Below are 26,869 nucleotides of genomic sequence, written 5' to 3'. Positions count from 1 at the left end.
TTCAGAAACAATGCAGAATTTTTAATTGATTGTATCTAGAAAGTTTCTTATTTCAGTATAATGAAGCTTATAATAAATTATCATTTTCGCAATAGTTCCCCTTTAAACACTTAATGGGATGGATAGTTATACCACCCAGGATCAGACTGGGGGACCAGTGGCGAAGATACATCAGACACCTCCCAGCCTAAGCTGCAACCCACGCCTACCTTTTTTCCTGCTTGCAACCAAGGGCTGGAAGGGAGGGAGGTTGTGTGGCAGTGCCAATAGCAGGTCTGGGGGCCAATGGGTGCCCACCGGGTTTTTTCCCACTGTCCCGCTGGACCAGTCCGACCACCCTTTTTTTTTTATTATTATGTTTATCATTTTGCTGGGAAAGCAGAGCTGTAAGTTAATGGCACATGGGTAGTGAAGGGCAAATTTGTCACAAAAATTTGTGGAACGAGAATTTTGACACCAGCATCAATTTTGATTCCCGCGTCAATTTTGATGCCGACGTTAAAGTCAATGAGCGTCCAAATAATGTTGATGTGCGACAGTTTTTGATGAATAACGCAGAACTAATCCGAATAAGAATATGAAAGTTTAATGACCTCACTAGCTTTTAGATGGAGAAGTTCTGTATTAAAGTTTTTCATGTTTTTTTTACACTTTATCAAAGGTCGAAGTTTTGTTAAATTTCTTTAAATTCGAATACACTCAAATTCAATTGGAGGTTATTTAATAAAAAATCTAATATCTAAAACGCTCACAAATTTTACCAACTTGAAAACTCTAATCTAATTAGACTAAACTCTATTCCAGTTTTTTTTCTTGAAACTTGAATGCCAAGAAGGCTACTAACATCCAAATTGGTCCCTGGACCACTCCTATTGACTTATACATGAACTCGGCAGGTTCTAGGTGGCAAATAGTCTAATTTGAATTCTTAAAGGGCCAGAGTATGATAAATCTCAAAATTCAAATTATAACTCGATTCAAATTTGAGAGTTTTGACCATAAAAAAAATTCAAATTTGAATTTTCAATTTCGACCCTTAATAAATTTTAATAAATGTTGTCTTTTTAGTGGTTAAAATTATTAGTTAGTAATTAGTTAAATAGCCGATTCTTAGTGCTAAAAACAACACAGGAAATCTAAAATAGAATGCAAAAGGAAGTGCACACATAGCGGGTTATGTATCAAAGTCCGAATTTATCTCAATATTTTCTGCTACAAACTCCAATCAAATCTGCTTGGGTTTTTATGCTTATTTATTTGCTTTACAGTAAAAATCAGATTTCTGCGATTTTTTCGGATTTTTTGATCCGATCTTCACGAATTTCAAAATTTTTTCGGAATTTTCACCCGAAAACTCCAAAAACTTCAGGGTATTGCACGAAACCCACCGCACATCAAAAAATCTTTGGGACTTCTCCCATTGACTCATATGCAACCTCGAAAGGTCTGAGATGCCGGATTTTCAAATTCGGACTTTTCCATCCTCAGGGTTTAATAAATTTCGAAAAATTTGTTATTTTTTAAAAGTCTGATTTTATATAAACAAAATCACGTTTAGTAAATAACCCCCTGTGTGTGCGGTGATATTCAAGGAAGCAGCCCCTTTTTTTTGCCAATAGGGGTGTGGCGTGGTATTGGTATAAAATAATTATACCTCTTTCTATCTTAGTGCTAAGAAGCTTGATTTGAGGAAACAAAAAATATACGTATGGAGGATTCTGATTCAATTGTACAGTGTAGAACTGAAACTGGACATGGACAGCCATCAAGACACGTTTAAATTGTCTATGAGTGCACTGCACTTTTCATGAGGTTTTTATGCCAAATCAGAGTAAATTTCATGAAAAATATATAAAAAATATTTAAATAACAGTTTTACTTAATGAGATTGTATATTATCGCGTGTTTTTGTGGAAATGTATCTTTCATGGTACTGCATATTTAACACTAGCAATAAATCTCCCCACCTGCCATTACCCTTCTTATTCTTAAATAAAAGGATACGGTAAGCGTCTTAGCGTCTCAACCCTGCCTGTCCATGCAACTGGTGGGTAGGACAGCTGATTATGAGAGTGCTGAGTGAGCTCTGGAGAGATGTCACCACTTTATGTGTCCCAACACAATTGCATCTCTGTGGCCTCTGCACTGCAAATAAGCTTTCCACTGTTTGATATTCCTATTTTAATGGTCCGTGTGATTATTTCATTCAATGTGCCTCATCATGTCCCCTGCTAGAATTCATTTTAAGGCTAATGATCTGTGGGGTTATTACACCTACTAGGCACATTTACTTTATAGAGCTTCCCGATGGGGTTTATTTCACATGTAATGGTGTGTAGTTGTTACAAGTTACTGCGCCTCCCAACACTCCCTAATGTGTTACTATTGCTCAAGAGACAGGATTATATGGTGGTTTATCTTAAACAGCAGCTCTGAAGTTTTTATCCACCACTGCTTCACAAAGTCAACACCCAACGTGCCTTGCCCATTAGAAATATCACCACTCAAATAACAATTCGGCTTACAGGTATTGCCAGACATTGATTGACACAGATAGAATTTTGTGATTTAGAACAGATTTCATGCAATACGTTCTCTAAGAAATAAAAGATGAAAATCTTTTAAAGCATTATTTCACTATGATGTAATGTGTTAGGATCTATTCTGGTGGAATAAGATGATTTATTTAAAAATTGCAAAAATAAAAATTCAATATAAGCTTCCTCATACTGAAATAAGAAACTTTCTTAATACAATCAATTAAAAATTCTGCATTGTTTCTGAAATAATCAAGTTTATATTCACTATTCCTCTCTCAGCATCTGTTTCTCTTCATTCTGTCTTCATGCAGCAGTTGGGTGTCAGATGAATGATCCAATATATCTTATGGGGGGCTTCCTTCCCTAGCAGATGTATTAGAGCTTACTCAAATAACTGATTCCAGTACAAACAAAATCTAAAAATCTTTTGCACAAATTCTGCATGTAGAGAGACATGGGGGTAAATTTATCAAAGAGTGAAGTTCCGCCAGCTCTCAATTCATTTCTATGGGATTTTAAAAGGCGTATTTATCAATGGGTGAAAGTGAAAGTTCACCCTTTGATAAATACGCCTATAAAAATCCCATAGAAATGAATGGAGAGTGGCGGAATTTCACTCTAGTGGCGGAACTTCACTATTAACTTCACTCTTTGATAAATATACCCCATGATGTCTGGTGATTTTAATAGCGTGAGCTCTAATACATCTTCTAGGCCAGAAAGCTCTGAATTACGGAAAGGCCATCTCCCATTGACTCCATTTTATCAAAATATTCTGCATTTTTAAAAATGATTTTCTTTTTTTCTGTAATAATAAAAACAGTACCTTGTACTTGATCCAAACTAAGATATAATTAATCCTAATTGGAAGAAAAACCAGCCTATTGGGTTTATTTGATGTTTACATGATTTTCTAGCAGACTTAAGGCAATAAGATCCAAATTATGGAAAGATCCATTATCCAGAATACCCCAGGTCCCGAGGATTCTGGATAACAGGTCCAATATAGATAATACAGTGTTAGTGCAGGGGTAGTAGTGGCTTCGGAAGGGGAACAAGTCTCAAACTTGCTGCACTTAAGGGCCACTATAACCTGAACATTTTCAGGCAAATTGTTCTTTTAAATATGCAGCATAGACCTATTATATATATATATTTTTTATAGACTATACAAAAATGTTGGGTGTTGTCTCTGGTATGAAAATTGACTTTTACAGCCCCAGTGATTTGATATAACTCACCTTTGCCAGATTATGCCCCCTTTGGGTCCTTGTAATGGAACAATGGGAAACCTTTGGGAAGTGATAAGGAGCCAAAAAGGTAAACTGCCGACTGAGCCAGTAATGCAATCATATAGGGGCCGATTCATCAATAGTCGAATATCGAGGGTTAATTAACCCTAGATATTCGACTGGGAACTAAAATCGTTCGACTTCGAATATCGAAGTCGAACGATTTTGCGCAAATCCTGCGATCGATCGATCGAAGGATTTTTCGTTCGATCGAACGATTAAATCCTTCGAATCGAACGATTCGAAGGATTTGAATCCAACGATCGAAGGAAAATCCTTCGATCAAAAAATCACAGGCAAGCCTATGGGGACCTTCCCCATAGGCTAACATTGACTTCGGTAGGTTTTATCTACCGAAGTAGGTGGTCGAAGTATTTTTTAAAGAGACAGTACTTCGATTATCGAATGGTCGAATAGTCGAACGATTTTTACTTCGAATCGTTCGAATCGTTCGAATTCGAACAAATTTAACCAATTCGATGGTCGAAGTACCCAAAAAATACTTCGAAATTCGAAGTTTTTTACATTCGAATTCTTCACTCGAATTTTGTAAATCTGCCCCATAATCTTTAGAGAAATAAAGCAAATGGAAAATATATATTTATATTTATGCAGATTTAAATTTTTTCATTAAACATACCATAGATTCAATTTAAAAAAAATAAAGGTCTGCTGGCACTTTAATATAGTTTAAATGTCATTTGCCGTTTGCAAGGAAAAAATAACACTCCAAAGGAGGAACATTTTCCAAGATTTGAAAATTTAGAAAATACTTTGTGAAATAGCTACATTATGATCTTTGGCTAAAGTTTCCCTTTAATGTATCATTTTTATTACATAACTGACTGGAGATATATTTTGTTATTTTCCAGTTTGGTGCATCCCCAAGAGAGCCATTATAACACAGCTTAATATATATGTGCTGAATGTCAGAGTGTCATTTGCATAACTCCAGTGACTCCAATTGATATGCTGCTAGAGTTTCGGAGAAGAAGATTTGTGACATTTATTGTAAAAATTTCTGGGAAATCAGATAAAATTATAGTATATATTGGAAAAATATGTACAGTGTATGCCTCGATGATTTAAGCCTTAAATTACCCATTCAGAACAACTGTAAATATGTATCTTTTTTATGTCTTCCTGCAATATTATACACCTAGGCACAATTCCAGATTCCCAGAGTTGCATATGTATAAACCCATATGCCCAGGACAGTGAAATGAAAGTCACAGTAAATGGCAGCAATGATATTAAACCTGTCGCACTGGCCCTTGGAGACACATTGATAGAAGTGCAAGTTACGTCTGCTAATGGCACAAAATCACAGGTAAGAAGTGAAATATTGCTGGTTTTCCCCTCTCTCCAATAAGTCTAGAAGTGCTGCAGAAATGCTAGGGAGAACTTTTGCTAGTTTTTGCTGTTGATGTAAAATTATCATGAGAGTGTCACTGAGTAAAAAATAAAGGTGAAATGGAGGATTGTGCCAGGGATTGCAAATTGCTACCATGGGAGGCAAATCTTAGTCTAGAGGTTTTAAAGGAAAACTATACACCCAAACAATATTGGTCTCTATAAAAATACATTGCGTAATGGAGCTCATATGTAAAACCCTGCTTCATAAACCATTTTCATAAAAATAGACTTTTTCAGTAGTATGAGCCATTAGGTGATACTAAATATAAAATTGTGATTTTAAGCCCCCTGGGATTATACGATTCACAGTGCACACAAACCAAGGGCACACATTAATGCTAGGTCCTATGAGCCAATTAATGGACAAAGCTCTGTCTTTTGCACACTTCTTCCTACAGTTATAGAGGAATTATTTCTGGTCAGGTGATCTTTGAGGCAGCACAGAGATTATCATAAAATTTTGACTCCAAGTAAAAGATGTAAAATATCATATATATATATATATATATATATATATATATATATATATATATATATATATATATATATATATTGCAGTTTGCTAAGACTCTTTATGAGTCCACTTACTACAATATAAACTATCTGTTTATTTGGGGGGTATAGTTTTACTTTAGAGGGGAACTATCGCAAAAATGAATTTATTATAAGCTTCCTCATACTGAAATACTTTCTAAGTACAATCAATTAAAAATTATGCATTGTTTCTGAAATAATCAAGTTTGTATTCACTATTCCTCTCTCAGCATCTGTTTCTCTTCATTCTCTCTTAATGCAGGAGTTGGGTGTTAGATGAATGATCCAATATATCTTATAGAGAGCTCACTCAAATACTGATTCTAGTACAAACAAAAGCTAACAAAATAACTGCTGTTTGCAGAAATTCTGCATGTAGAGAGACAGAATTTCTGGTTATTTTAATAGTGAGCTCTAATATATCTTTTGGAAAAAAGAGCCCCCTTATAAGATATATTGGATCATTCATCTGATACCCAACTGCTGCATGAAGACAGAATGAGGAGAAACAGATGCTGAGAGAAAAAACAGATGCTGAAAGAGGGATAGTGAAGATAAACTTGATTATTTCAGAAACAATACAGAATTTTTAATTGATTGTATTTAGAATCTTTTTCAGTATGCTGAAGCTTATATGAAATTTTCATTTTCGCAATAGTTCCCCTTTAAGTAGCTTGTCAAGAGACTTGAACCCCATATGATATGTCAGTTTGCTATGGCACTTCTTTCTTTCTTTAATAAAAATATGATAAAATAACAAACCTGATTCAATAGAATCGTTTTGCTCTTGTCCCGTATAAATGAAATATCTTTTCACGCAAAGAACTAAGAAAGACTCAACCAGTCTCATCTATTTTCCACTAAATGGTGAGTATTTAATAACACCAAGATTTATTCACATGCCTTCCGTCAGTGCTTTCCTCCATGGAGAATTTATCCAGTTAAATTATAGATCTTGGTTTCCATTAGTTGAACTGCTGTATTTAGTTCAAGACGTAAGTGTTTATTTGGATTGAGGTTTGGAGATTGTGATGGCCAGTGAAGAACATTGATTTTGTGTTCACTTAAATATTTCCTTGTAGATTTGTATGCAGATTGGGATCACTGCCATGATGGAATGTCTGTTTTTCCACCCACCCTCAGGCTCTTGGATGAGGGTACAAGAATTTTTGCCAAAAATGTCTTTGCCTACTGTTGATTTAACTGCTCACTTAGCTATGGATATGTCACCACAATCAAAAGAGGCAATACTCTTCCATAACTAAATAAATAAATCAAATTGAGCATGGGGGTGGGTAAGGAGGTGCCCATCTTGATTCTGTAGCTATTGTGTAGTACAAGCTGCCTGTCAAAATCCCAGTTTAAAAAACCATACTTGGGAATGAATGTGCTTCTCTGTACATCCGCAACAGGAAATGCCCTTGGCACATGACTGATACGCAAAGGCCAACATCATATTGGAGGTTTTATATATACATTTTTTTTTATATATATATATATATATATATATATACCAAGTCCAAAGGTGCACTCCGTTAACTCTGTAACAACCTGGGTGCCAGCCAAAAAGTAGTAGATATTTGCAAGAAGAGCGACACTCACAGGGCAGTTTTCATTGCAGGCAAAATGTGTTTATTCCAGTGGAATCTTTTGCGCTTTTTTTATGGTGAAAACTGTCAAATTCGACTAGTGAATTATCCAAAAAATTTGAATCGAGTTTAGTCGAATTCGATACGAATCCGATTTGAGCTTTCGATTCTGTAATTTTTTTATCAAATAACCCCCCCCAGTCGAATTTCAAGCATGTTCGAATTTAAAGGAGTTTAAAAAAACTCACATGAATTCGAAATTCGACCTTTGATAGATGTGCCTCCCAAATTTTTATTTGATTGCATAAATGATTGCTTTCAAGCTTTTTAGCAAAAATGTATTCCATACAGTATAATAGTATGTATTGTTTGGGTTTTACAGTTGACATTGTTTTAATGTCCTCTGTGTCATTTTATTTTTATTCTTCTTTACAGTTTGTGGGGCCATAACCACTAACTAATATTGGGTACTCAAAACAAGCAAATGAGAACACTGAGCCACGTGGGAATGAACAGCTATAATGAGGTATGTAAATATTCAGAGCATACATAATTCCTGTTGTTCTGTGTCTCATACAAGATTTTGCACTTACCCATAGGTTTTGACTAAGTGCATATTCATGCACTAAACATGGCAGCTGTTATGTATGCTCTGACAGTTTACACCGCGTAATAACGCTTGTTTATTCCACGCATTCGAACGCACGATCAGGAGTTGAAAGAGCATGTGCATTTAAGAGGCTCCTTGGAGAAGGGAACCAACAGCAAAGTTCGGAATGTTTTGGCACATTTTCTTGTTTCCATCACCCAATTCTTCTGCCTGCAAACATCTTTGTCGGAGAGGCCCATTTATGAAAGGTCAAATTACAAATTCATGTGAGTTTTTTTAAAATTCAAATATACTCACAGTTTGAGAAAAAATTTGAATGGCTAATATTTGATCAAATTTTTCTGACCCGCAAATTCGAATCGTATTCGATTCGTACGAATCAAATTTTTCTCCCGGAAAAAAACTCAAATGTCAGGAAGGCTATTAAAGGGATACTGTCATGGGAAAAAACATTTTTTTCAAAATGAATCAGTTAATAGTGCTGCTCCAGCAGACTTCTGCACTGAAATCCATTTCTTAAAAGAGCAAACAGATTTTTTTATATTCAGTTTTGAAATCTGACATGGGGCTAGACATATTGTCAATTTCCCAGCTGCCCCAAGTCATGTGATTTGTGCTCTGATAAACTTCAATCACTCTTTACTGCTGTACTGCAAGTAAGAGTGATATCACCCCATCCCTTTTCCCCCCAGCAGCCAAACAAAAGAACAATGGGAAGGTAACCAGATAGCAGCTACCTAAGACAAGATAACAGTTGCCTGGTAGATCTAAGAACAGCACTCAATAGTAAAAACCCATGTCTCACTGAGACACATTCAGTTACATTGAGAAGGAAAAAACAGCAGCCTGCCAGAAAGCATTTCTCTCCTAAAGTGCAGGCACGTCACAGGACCAGGGGCAGCTGGGAAATTGACAAAATGTCTAGCCCCATGTCAGATTTCAAAATTGAATATAAAAAATCTGTTTGCTCTTTTGAGAAATGGATTTCAGTGCAGAATTCTGCTGGAGCAGCACTATTAACAGATGCGTTTTGAATTTTTTTTTTCTTCCATGACAGTATCCCTTTAACATCTCCAAATGGCTCAACGGACCTCTGCCATTGACTTGTACATGAACTCGGTAGGTTTTAGGTGGAAAGTTTCAAATTAGGACTGTTTCCATTGTCGAGGTGTGATAAATCTCACATTCAAATTTACATTTGAATAGGGGGAATAACATTTTTAGGGGCATATTTATTATATAATATATTGTTAAGGGTTAAATTGAAAATTCAAATTGTCAAACTTTTTTATGGTCAAAACTGTCAGATTCAACACTCAGTTCGAGGTTTTTTTTACATTTTTAATTTGATTTTCGAGATTTATCATACTCTGGCCCTTTAAGAATTAGAATTTGACTATTCGTCACCTAAAACCTGCAGAATTACTGTATAAGTCAATGGGAGAGGTGCAGTGAGTTGTTTGTAGCCTTCCTGACATTTGAGTTTTTTTCGGAGAAAAACCTCTAATAAAGTTTGGTCGAATTTAATTCAGGTTTTCAAGTCTGTAAAACTTATCCGATTTTACATATTCTATTTTATTAATAAATAATTCAAGTAAAATCGAATTAATGTAAGTTGAAAAAAACTCACATGAATTAGAAATTCGACCCTTCATAAATGTGCCTCCCAAACTTGAAAATTCTAATTCAATTTGACTATTCGACCCTTGATAAATGTGCCCCATAGTGTAGATTTTTGTATGTATAACTGTCTGGCACTTGTATAATTGTCTGGCACTTGTGCCGGGGGTCCCAAACCTTTATTACCCCTGAGCAACATTCAGATATAAAAAGAGTTGGGGAGCAACACAAGCATGAAAAATGTTCCTGGGTAGTGGAAGATAAGGGCTGTGATTGGCGATAAGCTAACCCCTATGTCAACTGGCAGCCTGTAGGAGGCTCTGTTTGGTAGTAAACCTGGTGTTTAGGCAATCAAAACTTGCCTCCAAGCCAGGAATTTTAAAATAAGCACCTGATTTGAGGCCACTGGAAGCAACATCTAAGTTGTCATCCACTGGTTGGGGAACAACCGCCTTGTGTTGACAAGCTTGCTGGTTCCATTCATCTCTTCTTTAGTAGTGATGAGCAAATTTACTAGCCAGCCATGGATTCACGGACAAATTCCAAATTTCGCCATGTGCGCATTTTTTCACAAACTGCATGGAAAATTTGCGTGAAAAAACGCCAAAAAGTAAAACCGCCCATTGACTTGAATGCATTAGGCGAAAAAGTCGCCGTAAAAAAAAAATGGCCATTGACTTTAATGCATTTAGAGAAAAAAGTCGCCATAAGAAAAAACACCCATTGACTTATATTTGGAAAAAAAAGTTGCAATAAGAAAATACGCCCATTGACTTTAATACATTTGGGGGGAAAAGTCGTTATAAGAAATAAACACCCATTGACTTACATTTGGAAAAAAAGTTGCCATAAGAAAAAATGCCCATTGACTTTAATACATTTGGAAAAAAAAGTCGCTAAAAGAAAAAAACACCATTGACTTTAATACATTTGGAAAAAATAGTCTCCATAAGAAAATACGCCCATTGTCTTTGATGCATTTAGAGATAAAAGTCGCCATAAGAAAAAACGCCCATTGACTAATGCATTTGGGTTAAAAAGTCGCCATAAGAAAAAACACCCATTGACTTTAATGCATTAGGACGAAAAAAGTCGCCATAAGAAAAAACGCCCATTGACTTTTAATACATTTGGAGCAAGAAAAATTGTGGCTTGTGTAAAAATTTATTGCATGTAAAAATGGTCATTGCCTTAATTGCGTTTCGTTAATTTTTTGGCGAATTGAAACAGGACAGATTAGCTCATCACTATTCTTTAGTACTGAAGGAATTAAAAAAATAATGCATGACTTTTTTTAAACCTCAGGATTATGCAGATGATTTTGGCCCTTTTGGATCTTTAATTTCTAGCCATCCCTAAAAAGAAAAACTATCATTTACAGTTTACACCTTACTGCCTGCAACTAATCGTAACGGCGACCTTCAGTTAAGATTGTAAAATACCAACTGGTTACTTGTGTCGTTATCACCAAAGAGAGTTTCTTATCACCGTGGGTGGTCACATATGCAATAGTAAAAAGAGAAATGCTTTTGTGTTGGATGATAAATATGTCAAATATTCCCAATAAACAGGCAGTGGCCACCATGCTCATACTGTATAGTGCAGGGGTAGAGTGACAATATCTACTTTATCTTCAAGGCACTAAACTGTCTGTTTTTCTAGGTCTATACTACTGTGGCACAGTCTTTAGTTGCTCATATTTTTTTTGATTATTCAATCAAGTTTGGGAAACTAAATGTTGTGTCATTGCCAAAAGATGACAGTAAGAACTATAATAAATGTAAAACAAAATCAATAGACTGTAAATGCATGAACTAATTAAAACAAGTAATACTCGATGACAGTAAGAACTATAATGATTGTAAAACAAAATCAATAGACTGTAAATGCACAAATTAATTAAAACAAGTAATATTCAAAAACAGTAAAATCTGCTGGCCTGTGTAAAGTAAAAAAACGATATTTTATATAAAATGTTCCGTTTATTTGCATAGCATTGAAGCTTTGGAGCCGCATGATTTGTGGGTATTTTAGTGAATCCTTGCATTTTAATGGTATTTAAGTCATCTACGGATTTTGTTTAAGGGGACAATATGCACCAGTTCAGTAGCTCAATCAACTGGGCACTGGCTTTTATTATTCTAAATGCACTGACCCTATCAATGGGTTACTGCACTGCATATTTTTGACTGTGTTAGAAAAAGAGGGCTGCTCCCTGAGGGTCTATATTTTTTAACCCATGCATATCTCCTGTCTCCAGAGCCATTTGCTTGTCAAAGGAGTACTCGCAGCAGCAATTTTAAACCGTAGCAAAAATATACAGGTTTATATAATATCATGGTGCTTAAAGGAGAACTAAACCCTAAAAATGAATGTGGCTTAAAATGGCATATTTTATATACTGAACTGCACCAGCCTAAACTTTCAGCTTCTCAATAGCAACAATGAACCAGGACTTCAAACTTGTCCCAGGGGGTCACCATCAAGTCTGCGACACGCACATGCTCAGTAGGCTTTGAGCAGCTGTTGAGAAGCTAAGCTTAGGGGTCGTCACAAATCATCAAGCAGAAAATGAGGTTGGTCTGTAATTTAAGCTGATGCTACAGGGTTGATTATTAAATTCTGATGCTAATTGCACTGGTTTCTGTGCTGCCATGTAGTAATTATCTGTATTAATTACTAATCAGCCTTATATTGTGACATTTCTATTCTATGTGTACTGTATATTGTGAGTCGGTCCCTAAGCTCAGTAAGTGACAGCAGCACAGAGCATGTGCAGTGAATCAGCAGAAAAGAAGACGGGGAGCTACTGGGGCATCTTTGGAGACACAGATCTTTACTGCTAAAGGGCTGTGCTTGCCTTGGGCTGGTACAGAAGCCCAAAACATAATGTACAACATTTCTAGCCTACTTTAGTTAGGCTTTAGTTCTCTTTTAGGTGAGCCCCAGTTCATTGACCTCTCCCCAGTGCAGCAGACATATCCAAAGTGATTGTTTATAAGTTGCAAGCTATTAAAAGGACATAGGGGAACCGTGTTACTACCTAAGTGTAATAATCATTTAGTTATTTATGAGTTAGTGGTTCATGCTTGTTACTGTAACAACAGTCTTTATACTTTCTGCCCTAGATTTACTTAATTATTGTTACAAGAAAGCAGCTTCCATGTTGTGTCACTTTTCCCGAGGCCAAAGATCAGATGACCTATGAATGTCCTGTGTCTCTTACTGCTTTTTACAGACCTATCTCCATAAAAGGAAGGTATGTGTGAAGACTAACTATTGTGGGGCAAATGGCATAAGACACATTTTATTGATGAAATGGAGATAGATAGATGATAGATAGATAGATACATACAGTGCGTAGATAGATAGATAGATGATAGATAGATAGATAGATAGATAGATAGATAGATAGATAGATAGATAGATAGATAGATAGATAGATAGACAGATAGATAGATAGATACATAGATAGATACATAGATAGATACATAGATAGATATGTAGCTAGCTAGATAATTGATTGATAGATAGATACATAGGTAGGTATATAGATACATAGGTAGGTATATAGATAGATAAATAGATAGATATGTAGACAGATAAATAGATACAGTACGTTGATAGATGTGTGTGTTATGTGTGTATGTCTGAAAGTTTTTCATTATTTCAGTAATTTAATTTCACCATTTATACAGTAATGTCAGCAAATCCCTTAGAGAACCAAATGTGACATGACTCAAGGTAGACAATACAGATACAGATGCATTGGAATGAGGTTTGGGTCATACAAAAGATTGACAGATTTACAACTTGTTGGAGTTAGCGATGCCTTGCAATATCTCATTAGCATCATTAAAGTCTATAGTGTGAAGGGGGATTTAGGGTCAGATGTATCAAAATTTGCATTTATCAGTGGGTTAAAAAACGTTCAATACCCAAACCTTTCACAAGGCAGACTCAGGCATGAGTTGCTGAACTCTGTGAGCTTGTCCTAATTTATTCATGAAACCGATTTCCATTTTCTTGTATACTTTTCAGTCTGAAGTATTATCACAAAACATCGTGCATTTGTTTCTCGCAGTGATCCCAGTCACACACTTTCCAGTCCCTATATGGATCTTTTAACTCAGAAGTCCAAAAGGAACCCTTTTGATGACACTCCTTTTAGTGAGAACTGGAGGATTCCTGAGTATGAATTAGACATGAAAATGTCATCTGCAAGCGTCTCCTGCATTTATTATTATCGAGGTACAAAATAGTATTTACAGCACTTTCCAACGATTCCTGTTATTTTAGTGACTGTCGTGTTGGTTTGTTTTGCTATGGCTATGGTCATTTAAAGGGGTAGTTCACCTTTCATTAACTTTTAATATGTTATAGAGAGGCCAATTCTAAGCAACTTCTTAATTTGTTTTCATTATTTATTTTTCATGGTTATTATTTGCTTTTTTTCTTCTGACTCTTTCCAGCTTTTAAACAAGAGTCACTGACCCCATCTAAAAACAAATGCTCTGTAAGGCTACAGATGTAATGTTATTGCTACTTTTTATTACTCATCTTTCTAGTCAGACCTCTCCTATTCATATACCAGTCTCTTATTCAAATCAGTGTATGGTCGCTATGGAAATTTGGACCATAGCAACTAGATTTCTGAACTTGCTGGAGAGCTGCTGAATATAATGTCATGTCCACCTGAAAAGTTTTTTTTGTTGTATAATGAATGAAATATAATTCTAAGCAACTTTTCAATGTTCGTTAAACATTCCTAATGTTTCAATTTAAAGTATATGTCTCTTCAGTGCTTGTTTTGACTACCTATACCAACATAGGTAACATACAGTATATCAAGCCATAACAGATGGCACTCAAATCCAGCAATTGTGCCAACTAACTTCCTTGTTCATTAAAATCTCTGCAAAATACATATTGAACTAAATGTGTATATACATTTTTTTATGCTATCATTCTTTTTCTTGCATTTTTGTGGATAGACGCAGTGATAAAGCATGAGATTTTCCTCCACCCATTTGTTCCTCTCTTCATATTGTAGCAAATGTATAATTGTGTGTTATCAGTAGCACATTCAGGTATGGGTGCAGGTCAGTGAGTATGCAGATCACACGTCTAAATATAAATTAATTTTATTTCTTTAACTTTTTTTGTCGCCTGCTTGCAGTAGCAATACTGGATTGCAATTGCACACTTCCATATGCCAATACATCACAGAAAAAAAAGCACTAATGAATAAATAGCTTTCATCAATATAGCATGTACAGAGTTGATATGCCTGAAAATGATATTAAATAATTTATAAATATTTATGCTTATTATTTAGGGTGTACTGCCATAATGAAGTTGTCTGAATTTGGCCATCATGCAAGAATCTGCTCATTTAAACCTTTAATTGTACTGGATGCCAAGGTAATAACAAATACAACCCATGTATAACCCAGCAAAATTTGTCATCATCACTAAAGAAATGTTATCCTTAGCTTACATTACTCACCTCCAGATCAACTGTTCCTTAGTACTGCATAATGTAGTTCCAAGATGACTTTCAGCTCAAACTAAGTTCAGGTAGTATATATAATTAACCCTTATTGGAAGCAAAACCAGCCTATTGGGTTTATTTAATATTTACATGATTTTCTAGTAGACTTAAAGGGATACTGTCATGGGAAAAATTTTTTTTTTCAAAATGAATCATTTAATAGTGCTGCTCCAGCAGAATTCTGCACTGAAATCCATTTCTCAAAAGAGAAAACAGATTTTTTTATATTCAATTTTGAAATCTGACATGGGGCTAGACATTTTGTCAATTACCCAGGTGCCCCATGACATGTGACTTGTGCCTGCACTTCAGGAGAGAAATGCTTTCTGGCAGGCTGCTGTTTTTCCTTCTCAATGTAACTGAATGTGTCTCAGTGGGACATGGGTTTTTACTATTGAGTGTTGTTCTTAGATCTACCAGGCAGCTGTTATCTTGTGTTAGGGAGCTGGTTACCTTCCCATTGTTCTTTTGTTTGGCTGCTGGGGGGGAAAAGGGAGGGGGGTGATATCACTCCAACTTGCAGTACAGCAGTAAAGAGTGATTGAAGTTTATCAGAGCACAAGTCACATGACTTGGGGCACCTGGGAAATTGACAAAATGTCTAGCCCCATGTCAGATTTCAAAATTGAATATAAAAAAATCTGTTTGCTCTTTTGAGAAATGGATTTCAGTACAGAATTCTGCTGGAGCAGCACTATTAACTGATACATTTTGAAAAAATTGTTTTTCCCCATGACAGTATCCCTTTAAGGTATGAAGATCCAAATTATACAAAGATCCTTTATCCTGAAAGCCCAAGGTCCTGGACATTCTGGATACCAGGGTTTGGAAAATTTCTTTCTAATTCTGGGGGTATAGTTTTCCTTTAAATGACCTTCTGTAATTGTCAACCTAACCCTACTTTCATCTTATTTAGACTGTTACAGAATCAGAGTGGTATAAAAAAGAAGAGTCCGGCACAACCAAGATTGAACTTCCCATAAAACATATAATCCAGGTGAGCATCCTTATGTGATTGTGTAGAGGAGTTTAAAGTTGTTTTTAAGTTTTGTGTAAATACTTTGAACCTTTATGTAATTTGATTTATACGTCTGTAAGAAAAAAAAATCATGTTGGATATGGGTTTGTATTGTGCAAAAGTCAATTTGCTTCCAACCTAAAAACAGTGGCACTGCTTGTGAAACTGAAACCGTTAGTACTGCTTAAATGACCCGTAAATTAACATATAAAATGTGCATTTTGCCATGTAATATACCGTTAGTATATTGTAAATTTGAATTTTATATATCGCATTGTATAAGGTTTGTTAAAGTAATGTATTGACGCAAAATGAAACCCTTTTTCATTGATAAGGTTTATTACATACTCTATGCGCTGGTGTAAACTATAAAAAGCACAATCCAGCTAGAGGGGTGCACTGATTAGAAACTCACTGTAAGCCGATTTACCTACAGGGAAAAAATGCAATTAAAAAGCACTGAACCTTGGGATTCGCAACCACAATACTGGGAGGCCCATTTATCGCATTTTAGTGCTTTTAGAGTTTTTATAAAACTACGATTAAACTCTAATAAAATTAGCAGAGATCAAATATGTGAATAAAAATTTGCATGTCGCAATGTAATATTCTTCATTGGGCTTTTATTGTATTTTAACACCTGCTTGAAGGTGGAGTAAACCTTTGGAGCAAATGCTACAGATTTTTCATTAAGAAGTTATATTACATACACTGCGCACTATCGCCAGCTATAAAATTCGCAATCACTATCCCCCTGTTGCGTGAGAGTGTTTGCAAAGGCAACATTTTCATTTTCCTTTAATAATACACTTTCTCCGCAGTTGGTTTTTAATGCTTTTTCAGTAGCATTAAAACAAAATTACCAAATTATAAAAAGATCTGGAAAACTCCACATACCTAGAATAACTGATCCCATGCCTGTACGCCTGTACTATAAATATATATATATATATATATATATATATATATATATATATATATATATATATATATATATAGTCCGTTCGTGGAGCGCACACCATAAAGTAAATAATAACCTGGGTGCCAGCCTAAATGTAAATCATAGAGATAATCCAGAAATGACGGCACTCTCAGGAAAAGATTCAAACAATCCAATAAGGTGAAACCATAAGGTTTATTGTGATCCTACGTTTCGTTTTCTTCTTGGAACCTTCGTCAGGGAAAGATTTTCTTTCCCTGACGAAGGTTCCAAGAAGGAACCGAAACGTAGGATCACAATAAACCTTATGGTTTCACCTTATTGGATTGTTTGAATCTTTTCCTGAGAGTGCCGTCATTTCTGGATTATATATATATATATATATATATATATATATATATATATATATATATATATATATATATATATATATATATATATATAGACAAATACAAGATTCCTCTGCACTCAACCCATTAACAATATATTTAAGACAGAGACATTTTGTGCATACTGCTACTGAAAAATGCCTTACCCTTTAAACAAAACAGGGATTGTTTGTCCATATATTGCAATATATTTAAGCTGGCCAACTACGTCAAAGTCATCCCATATCTGGCCAGTCCTATGCTCAATTTTCATCTGATTCATTAAGAATTCTATGGTTTAATTATACATTTTATAAAAGGGACGAATACGTTTTACCTGCAAATTACTAGCTGCTTTCAAAGTAAAACTCCCAAACTTGGCTGCCCTTTTATTAGACACCAGTGGGATCACCTGACTATAGTTGGAGAGGGTGGGAGCTACAACATGGATATATATATATATATATATATATATATATATATATATATATATATATATATATATATATATATATATATATATATATATATAGTCCAGGTGTGTATCCGCACTCTGACTTGTCCAAGTGGGTGCTATATCAAAATATGATAAATAGCGATAAGGAAGATAAGCACTCCAATATTACTGGTCAATAATCATTTATTCCCTTGATAAAGGTCCAAACGTGGACCGAAACGTTGGTATGCACAGTGGAATAAATGATTATTGACCAGTAATATTGGAGTGCTTATCTTCCTTATCGCTATATATATATATATATATATATATATATATATATATATATACCTGTATATATATATCTATAGATAGATATACACATACATATAGTTTTAGAATGTACTGTTTATATATATAAATATTTGGGAGATTATACATGGAAATAATATTTTTATTATTTTTTTTAAAACCTTTTTACTTATGTACAATGTTACAAAAAACAATATATGTAGCTGTAAAAGCAGATTTCTCCTTTATGCAACAGTAAAAACCATTTTCTACATGTTTTATTGTCTTCCATGGTTACATTGCATTGTCAGGTGCTTTGAAAGATGGAGGAAAATGCTTGTAAAGAACTTTATAACCATACTAAAATTAAATCCTGTAGCATTACAGAGGCTTCTCTGGCACTGAAGAGCATAAAGGGTTAAGGTTTATAAGTTAAAAAAATTACATATATTATTCTTGTGTAAAGGCTTCCTTTGATCCAAGGCCCAGAAAGTGTAAGTATGCGGTTAGCACAGGTATGCCATTTTTATTACTTAGTTGAGAGAACTTCATTAAATTTAACAAGCACAATAAAAAAGCAACGTGATAATGCAGCTCTGCGTACTGTTCCTCGACCCGTTGCTTTGTTACAAGCACCTGCCACGTTTATACTGCTCACAGAGTCATGTTACTAGTATATAACAGAAGAATTCAGTGCTGTCAATTCTGAACTTGAGATAATAAGACATTATTGCAGAAAATATATCTTGGATTGAAATCAGTTTGGCCCAAAATAAGACATTTTGAAACTGAATTATTGGAAAAATTGCAATATTCATTAAAAATTCATTTTCTAGGAGCGGAACTGGGAGAAGAGACTTCAAGGATACAATGACAGTCAACTGGACATACTCTGCAGTCAAGCAGAAGAGCAGATAAGACTCTATAAACAACGACTTCCTAAACCAGGTGAGCATTTACAAATGCTTACTTTATACATTTTTATATTTTAAAGGAAGGTTCAATGAGTTTAAATCAGTTATATAGAGAATAAAATAGATCTTCTGCATTCACTCATATCAATATAGTAAAGGGCCAATAAGGCATTTTGTACAAAATCAAAACAGGATAGGCTTGTTAGTTCCTATATTACATTATATCCAAGCTGACCAAGTGCTCTGGCATGCCCTGCACTCACTTTAATCAGTTTATTAAGAATTGTAGCATTTAATAATTTTTATAGGGCTACATTTTACCTGCAGCTAGTGATGCAACTAGATGCTACTGGGTCCCATAGCAAATTCATTTTAAAGGAATAGTTCAGTGTGAAAATAAAAACTGGGTAAATAGATAGGCTGTGCAAAATAAAAAATGTTTCTAATATAGTTAGTTAGCCAAAAATGTAATGTATAAAGGCTGGAGTGAACAGATGTCTAATAAAACAGCCAGAATCCAACTTCCTGCTTTTCATCTCTATAACTCTGAGTTAGTCAGCGACTTGAAGGGGGGCCACATGGTACATTTCTGTTCAGTGAGTTTGTAATTGATCCTCAGCATTCAGTTTAGATTCAAAAGCAACAGATATGACCCATCTGGCCCCCCCTCAAGTCTCTGATTGGTTACTGCCTGGTAACCAGGGTAACCAGTCAGTGTAAACCAAGAGAGCTGAAAAGCAGGAAGTAGTGTTCTGACTGACATGTTATACATCAAATCACTCCAGCCTTTATACATTACATTTTTGGCTAACTAACTATATTAGAAACATTTTTTATTATTTTGCACAGCCGATCAATTTAACCAGTTTTTATTTTTACACTGAACAATTCCTTTAAGGCCCTGAAAATGTCCAGTGGTTGACCTGTTTTGCCTACACCTCCTAGGCCCTCCCACAGCTGCAGGGTCTGCTTTCTCTGTAGTTACACTGCGGGCTGCAGCTTGCTTTTCTAAGGGTAAAACTTGCAATGGATTGCTCATTTTATTGAAACCACACAGATTAATCAAGGGTCGAATTTGAATTCTATTAAAGGGGACCCGTCACCCAAAAAATTATTCAAAATCCTATTTTATAACATTAGTCAAGCAAAACGAACTTTAATTACACTATAGAAATTATTTGAATCTTGTTTACTTCAGTCTGAGAATTCTAATTATAGCAAGCAGGCAGGAGCCATTTTGTGGAGTCTGTTATTAAGACAAGCCTTGTATCATCTCAGAATCTTGTTTGTGCACCAGAATGGGCGACCCTATGTCCATCCCCATGCCCTGGCTACATAATTAAACGGTGAAGAGAGTGGGGGAATGTGGGGAGAGCAGTGACATCTAGGAAGTGCTGAATGGAAAGTGAAAGTAATTGTCTGCCTAAGGCATAGAGGAGGGGCAGACAATATTTGATTGACAGCTGAGATTTTTAAATGAGTTTACAACAGCTATGAATGCTTTAATAAAAAATAGAAATTGGATTTCTTGTTTGATTTGAAAAGGACTTTTATTATACAGCTTTTTGTGTCTGGGTGACAGGTCCTCTTTAAATTCGAATATACTCAAAAAAAATCAAATATCTAGTTTTACCAACCTGAAAACAAATTTGAATTGAATTCGACCAAACTTGAATCGAGTTTTTCTCCGAAAAAAACTTGAATCTCAGGAAGGCTACACAGATCTTCAAATGGGTCACTAGACCTCTCCCATTGACTAATGCATGAATTCGGAAGGTTTTAGGTGTTGAATAGTCGAATTCAAATTCTTAAGGGCCAGGGTTTGATAAATCTCAAAATTCGAATTCAAATTTTTTAAAAGAATTCGATTCGAGTTTGGATAATTCACTAGTCGAATTTGACAGTTTAGACCATACAAATAGTCGAAAATTCCAATTTTAATATTTAATTCGACCCTTAATAAATTTGCCCCTTGGACTGTAGGCTCTATGCAACAGGGATCTCCTTCCTCTTGTCTTTGTATGTATTATTGTATTGACCCCTGTATGATCTATTTGTTGTTCTGCTGAACAGCGCTGCATGAGTGCTATTTAAATAAAAATATACATACATACATACATACAGGGGTCACCTGACAAGTTGGGAATGATAGAAGCTGCAACATGGAGCTGGCCACTGCTCGTTTGTAAACTAATAGCAAGGAAATATTGTGCTTACCCTATACATTTTTAAATGATAAAGCATGTATACACGAATAATAACGTATATCCTTTGTGCTCTGGTGTAACAGGGGATGTGCTCCATTACAAAGATGGAATGTCCCCTTTGGATGCGCTACATCAAGCCGCAATAGCCTACGCATCAGCTATCAAACTTCAGCCAAAGAACCCGGAGTACCATTTCCATCTTGGCATGGTTTTGGAAGAACATTTTCATGCGTCTGAAATTTATGGCTTAAAGCAGAAAGTAAGTGTCTACTTCTTTACATTTTTTGTGGTGTCAATGCATAATATTCATAGCAGTCTTATTCAAGTTATTTATATATAACGCTACTTTGGCCATCCCCTGGCTTAATTTGCAGTGCTCACTCAGATAGGCCTTCACTGTATACTGGAGGAAGAGATTTGTTGCTGAAACTTTGGTGCTGTTTTTCCAAGATGTTTAATGTCAGACAGAGCTGTTAGTTACACATTAAAATGGTACTCACTTGGTGTTGCAATCACCACATCTCAGATCCTTCAATGTAAATTCCAAGGGATTCTCCACAACCCTTAGGGGCCAATTCACCAAACTCGAGTGAAGAAATCTAAGTAAAAAAACTTTGAATTTCGAAGTGTTTTTTGTGGTACTTCGACCATCGAATGGGCTACTTCGACCTTCAACTATGACTTCGAATCGAATGATTCGAACTAAAAATCGTTCGACTATTCGATCGTCGAAGTACTGTCTCTTTAAGAAAAAACTTCGACCCCCTAGTTCGCCATCTAAAACCTACCGAACCCAATGTTAGCCTATGGGGAAGGTCCCCATAGGCTTTCCTAAATTGTTTTGGTCGAAGGATAATCCTTCGATTGTTGGATTAAAATCCTTCGAATCGTTCGATTAGAAGGATTTAATCGTTCGTTCAAAGGATTATTCCTTCGATCGTTCAATCGAACTATTCGAAGTCGAAGGATTTTAATTCCCAGTCGAATTTCGAGGGTAAATTAACCCTCGATATTCGACCCATGATGAATTTGCCCCTTAGTCTATACAGCTGGACCCCTACACTGGCGAAGTACCTTAGGCGCTTCAGTCTGCTCTACAAACTCTCTTTTGCTTTTACAGCTACTAACTTGCAAACATATCACTACTTAGTCCTCATTCACAGGGTCCTTCTTCCCTGACTTTCCCGTAAAAGTGCTTTCCTGCCCTGTAGTGAATTTTTTTTCCAGTGGCAGCATAGTTGCCATTTTTCTAGTGTTCTATTGAAATATGGAGTCATTAGGGCTCAATTATAAACAATGCACCTGGGCAGTAACCATAGCAACCAATCAGTGATTAGATTTTTCCAGCCAGCTGCAAGGAAAACAATGAAAGCAAACATCTTATTGGTTGCTGTAGGTAACTGCCCAGTTGCAATTTTGTATAATGACCCCCGTTGAGTTTTATTTATAGGGATGCACCGAATCCACTTTTTTGGATTCGGCCGAACCCCCGAATCCTTCTTGAAAGATTCGGCCGAATACCGAACCGAATCCGAACCCTAATTTGCATATGCAAATTAGGGGTGGGAAGGGGAAAACATTTTTTACTTCCTTGTTTTGTGACAAAAAGTCACCCAATTTCCCTCCCGCCATTAATTTGCATATGCAAATTAGGATTCGGATTCGGTTCGGCCGGGCAGAAGGATTTGGCCGAAACCGAATCCTGCTGAAAAAGGCCGAATCCTGGCCGAATCCCGAACCGAATCCTGGATCGGTGCATCCCTATTTATTTATGGCCACAAGCTGAGTTATGTTTGACAAATTTCCCCAGTTGAGCTTAAAACTCCATTTATTTAAGGTACTTGCATCAAAATGCACTCCTTGCACATCCATATAGTTGCACTCGCAGCCACTGCCTTCCTGTTATGATCCAAGTGCTGCTTCGCTGATCGACACAGAGGAACCCTGGAGTTACCACCTGATTTGATTTGATTAGCTCCATGGTTCCTCAGCTTTGACCAGCACACTTGAGTCTAAAAGATAGGGCATACGTGTCACTTGCATGTCGTACACTGGTATTAAAGCCTCACATCCATTGCCTTAAGTGCAACTCCCCCTTGCGACTGTATTTGAATCAGTAAATGCGGAGAAAAGGCTAATGCACAGGAAACGTGAAAATTACCACCAAATGCATATTGCATTCAGTCAGGGCTGGATTTATAATTAGTGGACCTGCGCCCCTGACCCGCTCGAACACCCCCTGCACAGCCTGACCTGCTCGCAAACACCCCAGACCCCCACTTGCTGGGCAGGCAGAAGATTAAAACAACTGTCAAAATCTCCTGCGAATGGGCTGCATGCCACCCCAGCTCTTTGCCACCCTAAGCCTGGACCTGGTTGCAGTACAAATGATTTTCTTGTACATTTAGACAAATGTCAGACATATTTCATTGTTGTATGCAAGCTGATTTAACAAAGTAAAATACCTTTGTACTGCCGACATTCTTTCCCTAAAACTGGAAAAGTGCTTATAGCCTTGCAGTGTAAAGTACAGAAGTGCAATATTTATTTATTATTTCATTTATCATGTTATAAGTGCTAGTTTCTCCTTATATTCTCCTTGCAGTCTCCATAGTGGAAAGTAGTGCCTGTAAGTAGTATTAAGCATAAGCATTCTTGCCCTTCCATTGCAGCATAGTGAACTCTGCTCCATTTATGCAAAGGTCACTTGTGATCTACAGTGTCCAGCTTGTAAAACCCAAGGTTGCATCCATGTTTCACATAAAACCCTCACGGTTTTATTATAGGCAGCTGCATACATCTGTCATAGGATCAGGAAATTGCTGGTTTAAGTAAGCACAGTGATTATAGCAGATATGAGACAGATGTAGCCAGTAACCACTTAAGGTACTATAGTTAGACTCAGCAGTGAGAACTGTTAAGTAGCAGCACCTCCATAAAGTTAGCCAGAAGTTCACACAGCAGGCAAGTTCATATTTGCCTTATTAGGTGGAAATGACAGTGTTTTCTTAAAATAATTCACCACAAGTAACATTAAAAGGTTTACATAAGATAAAACAGTGAGCATGGTGTGCACAAATGTTCTCTATAAATGCTGGTAAATTTAGGGGCAGATTTACTAAGGGTCGAATATCGAGGGTTAATTAACCCTCGATATTCGACTAAGAACTAAAATCGTTCGACTTCGAATATCGAAGTCGAACGATTTAGCGCTAATCCTACGATCGAACGAATATCCTTCGATCAAAAAAACGCTGGCAAGCCTATGGGGACCTTCCCCATAGGCTAACATTGACTTCGGTAGCTTTTAGCTGCCGAAGTAGGGGGTCGAAGTTTTTCTTAAAGAGACAGTACTTCGATTATCGAATGGTCGAATAGTCGAACGATTTTTAGTTCGAATCGTTCGATTCGAAGTCGAAGTAGTGGTCGAAGTAGCCCATTCGATGGTCGAAGTAGCCAAAAAAACACTTCGAAATTCGAAGTTTTTTTAATTCGAATCCTTCACTCGAGCTTTGTAAATGTGCCCCATAGAGTGGGTTGAGCTTTCTGAACCAAAACTCTATACCATACTAATTTTTGAAGATTTCATCCATGGAACTAGAGCACAAGGCTTGCTTATTTTCTTGTTTGGAAGCTGCATTTCTCCAGGAGAGCAGTTAAACATTTAAACATAGCTGCTAAAAAAAAAACTAAATATTTATTTGGGGCTCTGTAATGAATGACATGTACAAAATGTAGCCCAACCAATCAAATATGTCTTTTCATTATATTAAAGGGGAAATATGCCTATCTTTTTTGACTGGAGTTCATTTCCCTACCCCCTTAGCCTTATAAAATAGGTGACCCACTTCAGCTCATGGCCGGAACTAGGGGTAGGCAGAGTAGGCTGTTCTGACGCCTACCCCATGTCCGGTCCCCTCTTTCCCCGTCTACGTGTGTTATTTGCGTGTCTTTTTGCACGCATGAGCCAAATTGTGCACGTCAATTCATGCATGCTTCAGCCAGAGCACCAGTTAACGCATGCTCGTGCTCAGCCGGCTTCAGTTTGAAGATGATAAAAGTCTGGGATCCATAATCCGGAAATCCATTTTAAAACAATGCGACAAAATCGAGCGCCAATTCGAATTGTATTATTGACACTCCGAAAAATCTATTGAATTGTCGCTGCAAAAACTCGACTAATACTCGTCCAGAAACAGCTTCAGGGACATCTACCATTAACTCCTACATGACCTCGACAGGTTTTAAATGGAGTATTTTCGGATTCAGATTTTTAGCAGCTTTGGGGAATAATACAATACATTTTTAAAAATGAGAATTTTCCACTTTAAAGCCTCGACCAGATACATTTGAAATTTAATAAGTGGGCCCCAATTTGTAGATTTTAGTATCACAATAGCTTTGGATATTATGCAAATTATCAATAGACCCTTTATCGGGAAATCTCCAGGTACAGGTCCTGTACCTGTGTAATTCACTTATTAAAAAAGTTCCCATCAATCTTTTTTAAGGTCCATAAAAACTAATTAAAGTTATAAAGTGATAAATGTTAAACTGAATGATTTGCCAGCATAGAAATCCAAATAATTATCATCTAATGGTGATTTGGTCAAAACGGGTCACTGCCAAACAAATAGCGCATAAGTTTCCTTGTAGAATAATTGCCCTATACAAGTGGGGATATTTAGAAAAATCCTTAGTGGAAAGTGTTTTACACACAATAAGGGGCCAATTCATTAACTTGTGAAGGAATAGAAGAAAAAAAACTTCAAATTTCGAAGTGTTTTTTTGGCTACTTCGACCATCGAATGGGCTCCTTCGACTACGACTTCGAATTGAAGGATTCGAACTAAAAATCGTTCGACTATTCGACCATTCTATAGTCGAAGTACTGTCTCTTTAAGAAAAAACTTCGACCCCCTAGTTCGCCACCTAAAAGCTACCGAACCCAATGTTAGCCTATGGGGAAGGTCCCCATAGGCTTGGCTATGTTTTTTTGGTCGAAGGATAATCCTTCGATCGTTGGATTCGATCGAACGATTATTCCTTCGATCGAACTATTTGCGCAAAATCCTTCGACTTCGATATTCGAAGTCAAAGGATTTTCATTCCCAGTCGAATATCGAGGGTTAATTAACCCTCGATATTTGACCCTTGATGAATTTGCCCCTAAGAGTCTTTAAATGGGAGAATATATTTTTATGCTGTCATCAACATACATAGTAACATAGTAACATAGTAAGTAAGGTTGAAAAAAGACACATGTCCATCGAGTTCAACCTTTTTTTTTTTTTTTTATTAACTACCTATCTGCCAGTTGATCCAGAGGAAGGCAAAAAAACCCATCTGAAGCCTCTCCAATTTGCCTTAGAGGGGGAAAATTCCTTCCTGACTCCAAAATGGCAATCGGACTAGTCCCTGGATCAACTTGGACTATGAGCTATTTCCCATAACCCTGTATTCCCTTACTTGCTAAAAAGCCATCCAACCCCTTCTTAAAGCTATCTAATGTATCAGCCAGTACAACTGATTCAGGGAGA

The 26,869-nt window shown here is 36.3% G+C and overlaps 1 protein-coding gene across 2 annotated transcripts in view; it reads left to right on the top strand.

Moving 5' to 3' along the window:
- The window catches only part of LOC108716581, an 85,644-nt gene that overhangs the window by 8,204 nt on the left and 50,571 nt on the right, over positions 1-26,869 (top strand). For both annotated transcript variants that reach the window (XM_018262809.2, XM_041562634.1), the window contains exons 4-10: positions 4,996-5,162; positions 12,730-12,860; positions 13,686-13,852; positions 14,940-15,025; positions 16,072-16,152; positions 19,045-19,156; positions 21,413-21,588. In XM_018262809.2, the coding sequence (XP_018118298.1) occupies positions 4,996-5,162; positions 12,730-12,860; positions 13,686-13,852; positions 14,940-15,025; positions 16,072-16,152; positions 19,045-19,156; positions 21,413-21,588 (920 nt within the window). The remainder of the gene's footprint in view (positions 1-4,995; positions 5,163-12,729; positions 12,861-13,685; positions 13,853-14,939; positions 15,026-16,071; positions 16,153-19,044; positions 19,157-21,412; positions 21,589-26,869) is intronic.

This window comes from Xenopus laevis, chromosome 5L, assembly GCF_017654675.1.
Source record: "Xenopus laevis strain J_2021 chromosome 5L, Xenopus_laevis_v10.1, whole genome shotgun sequence".
Taxonomy (NCBI): Eukaryota; Metazoa; Chordata; class Amphibia; order Anura; family Pipidae; genus Xenopus; species Xenopus laevis.
Note: the sequence above shows the minus strand (reverse complement) of the source record. Positions and strands in the feature narration are given on the sequence as shown.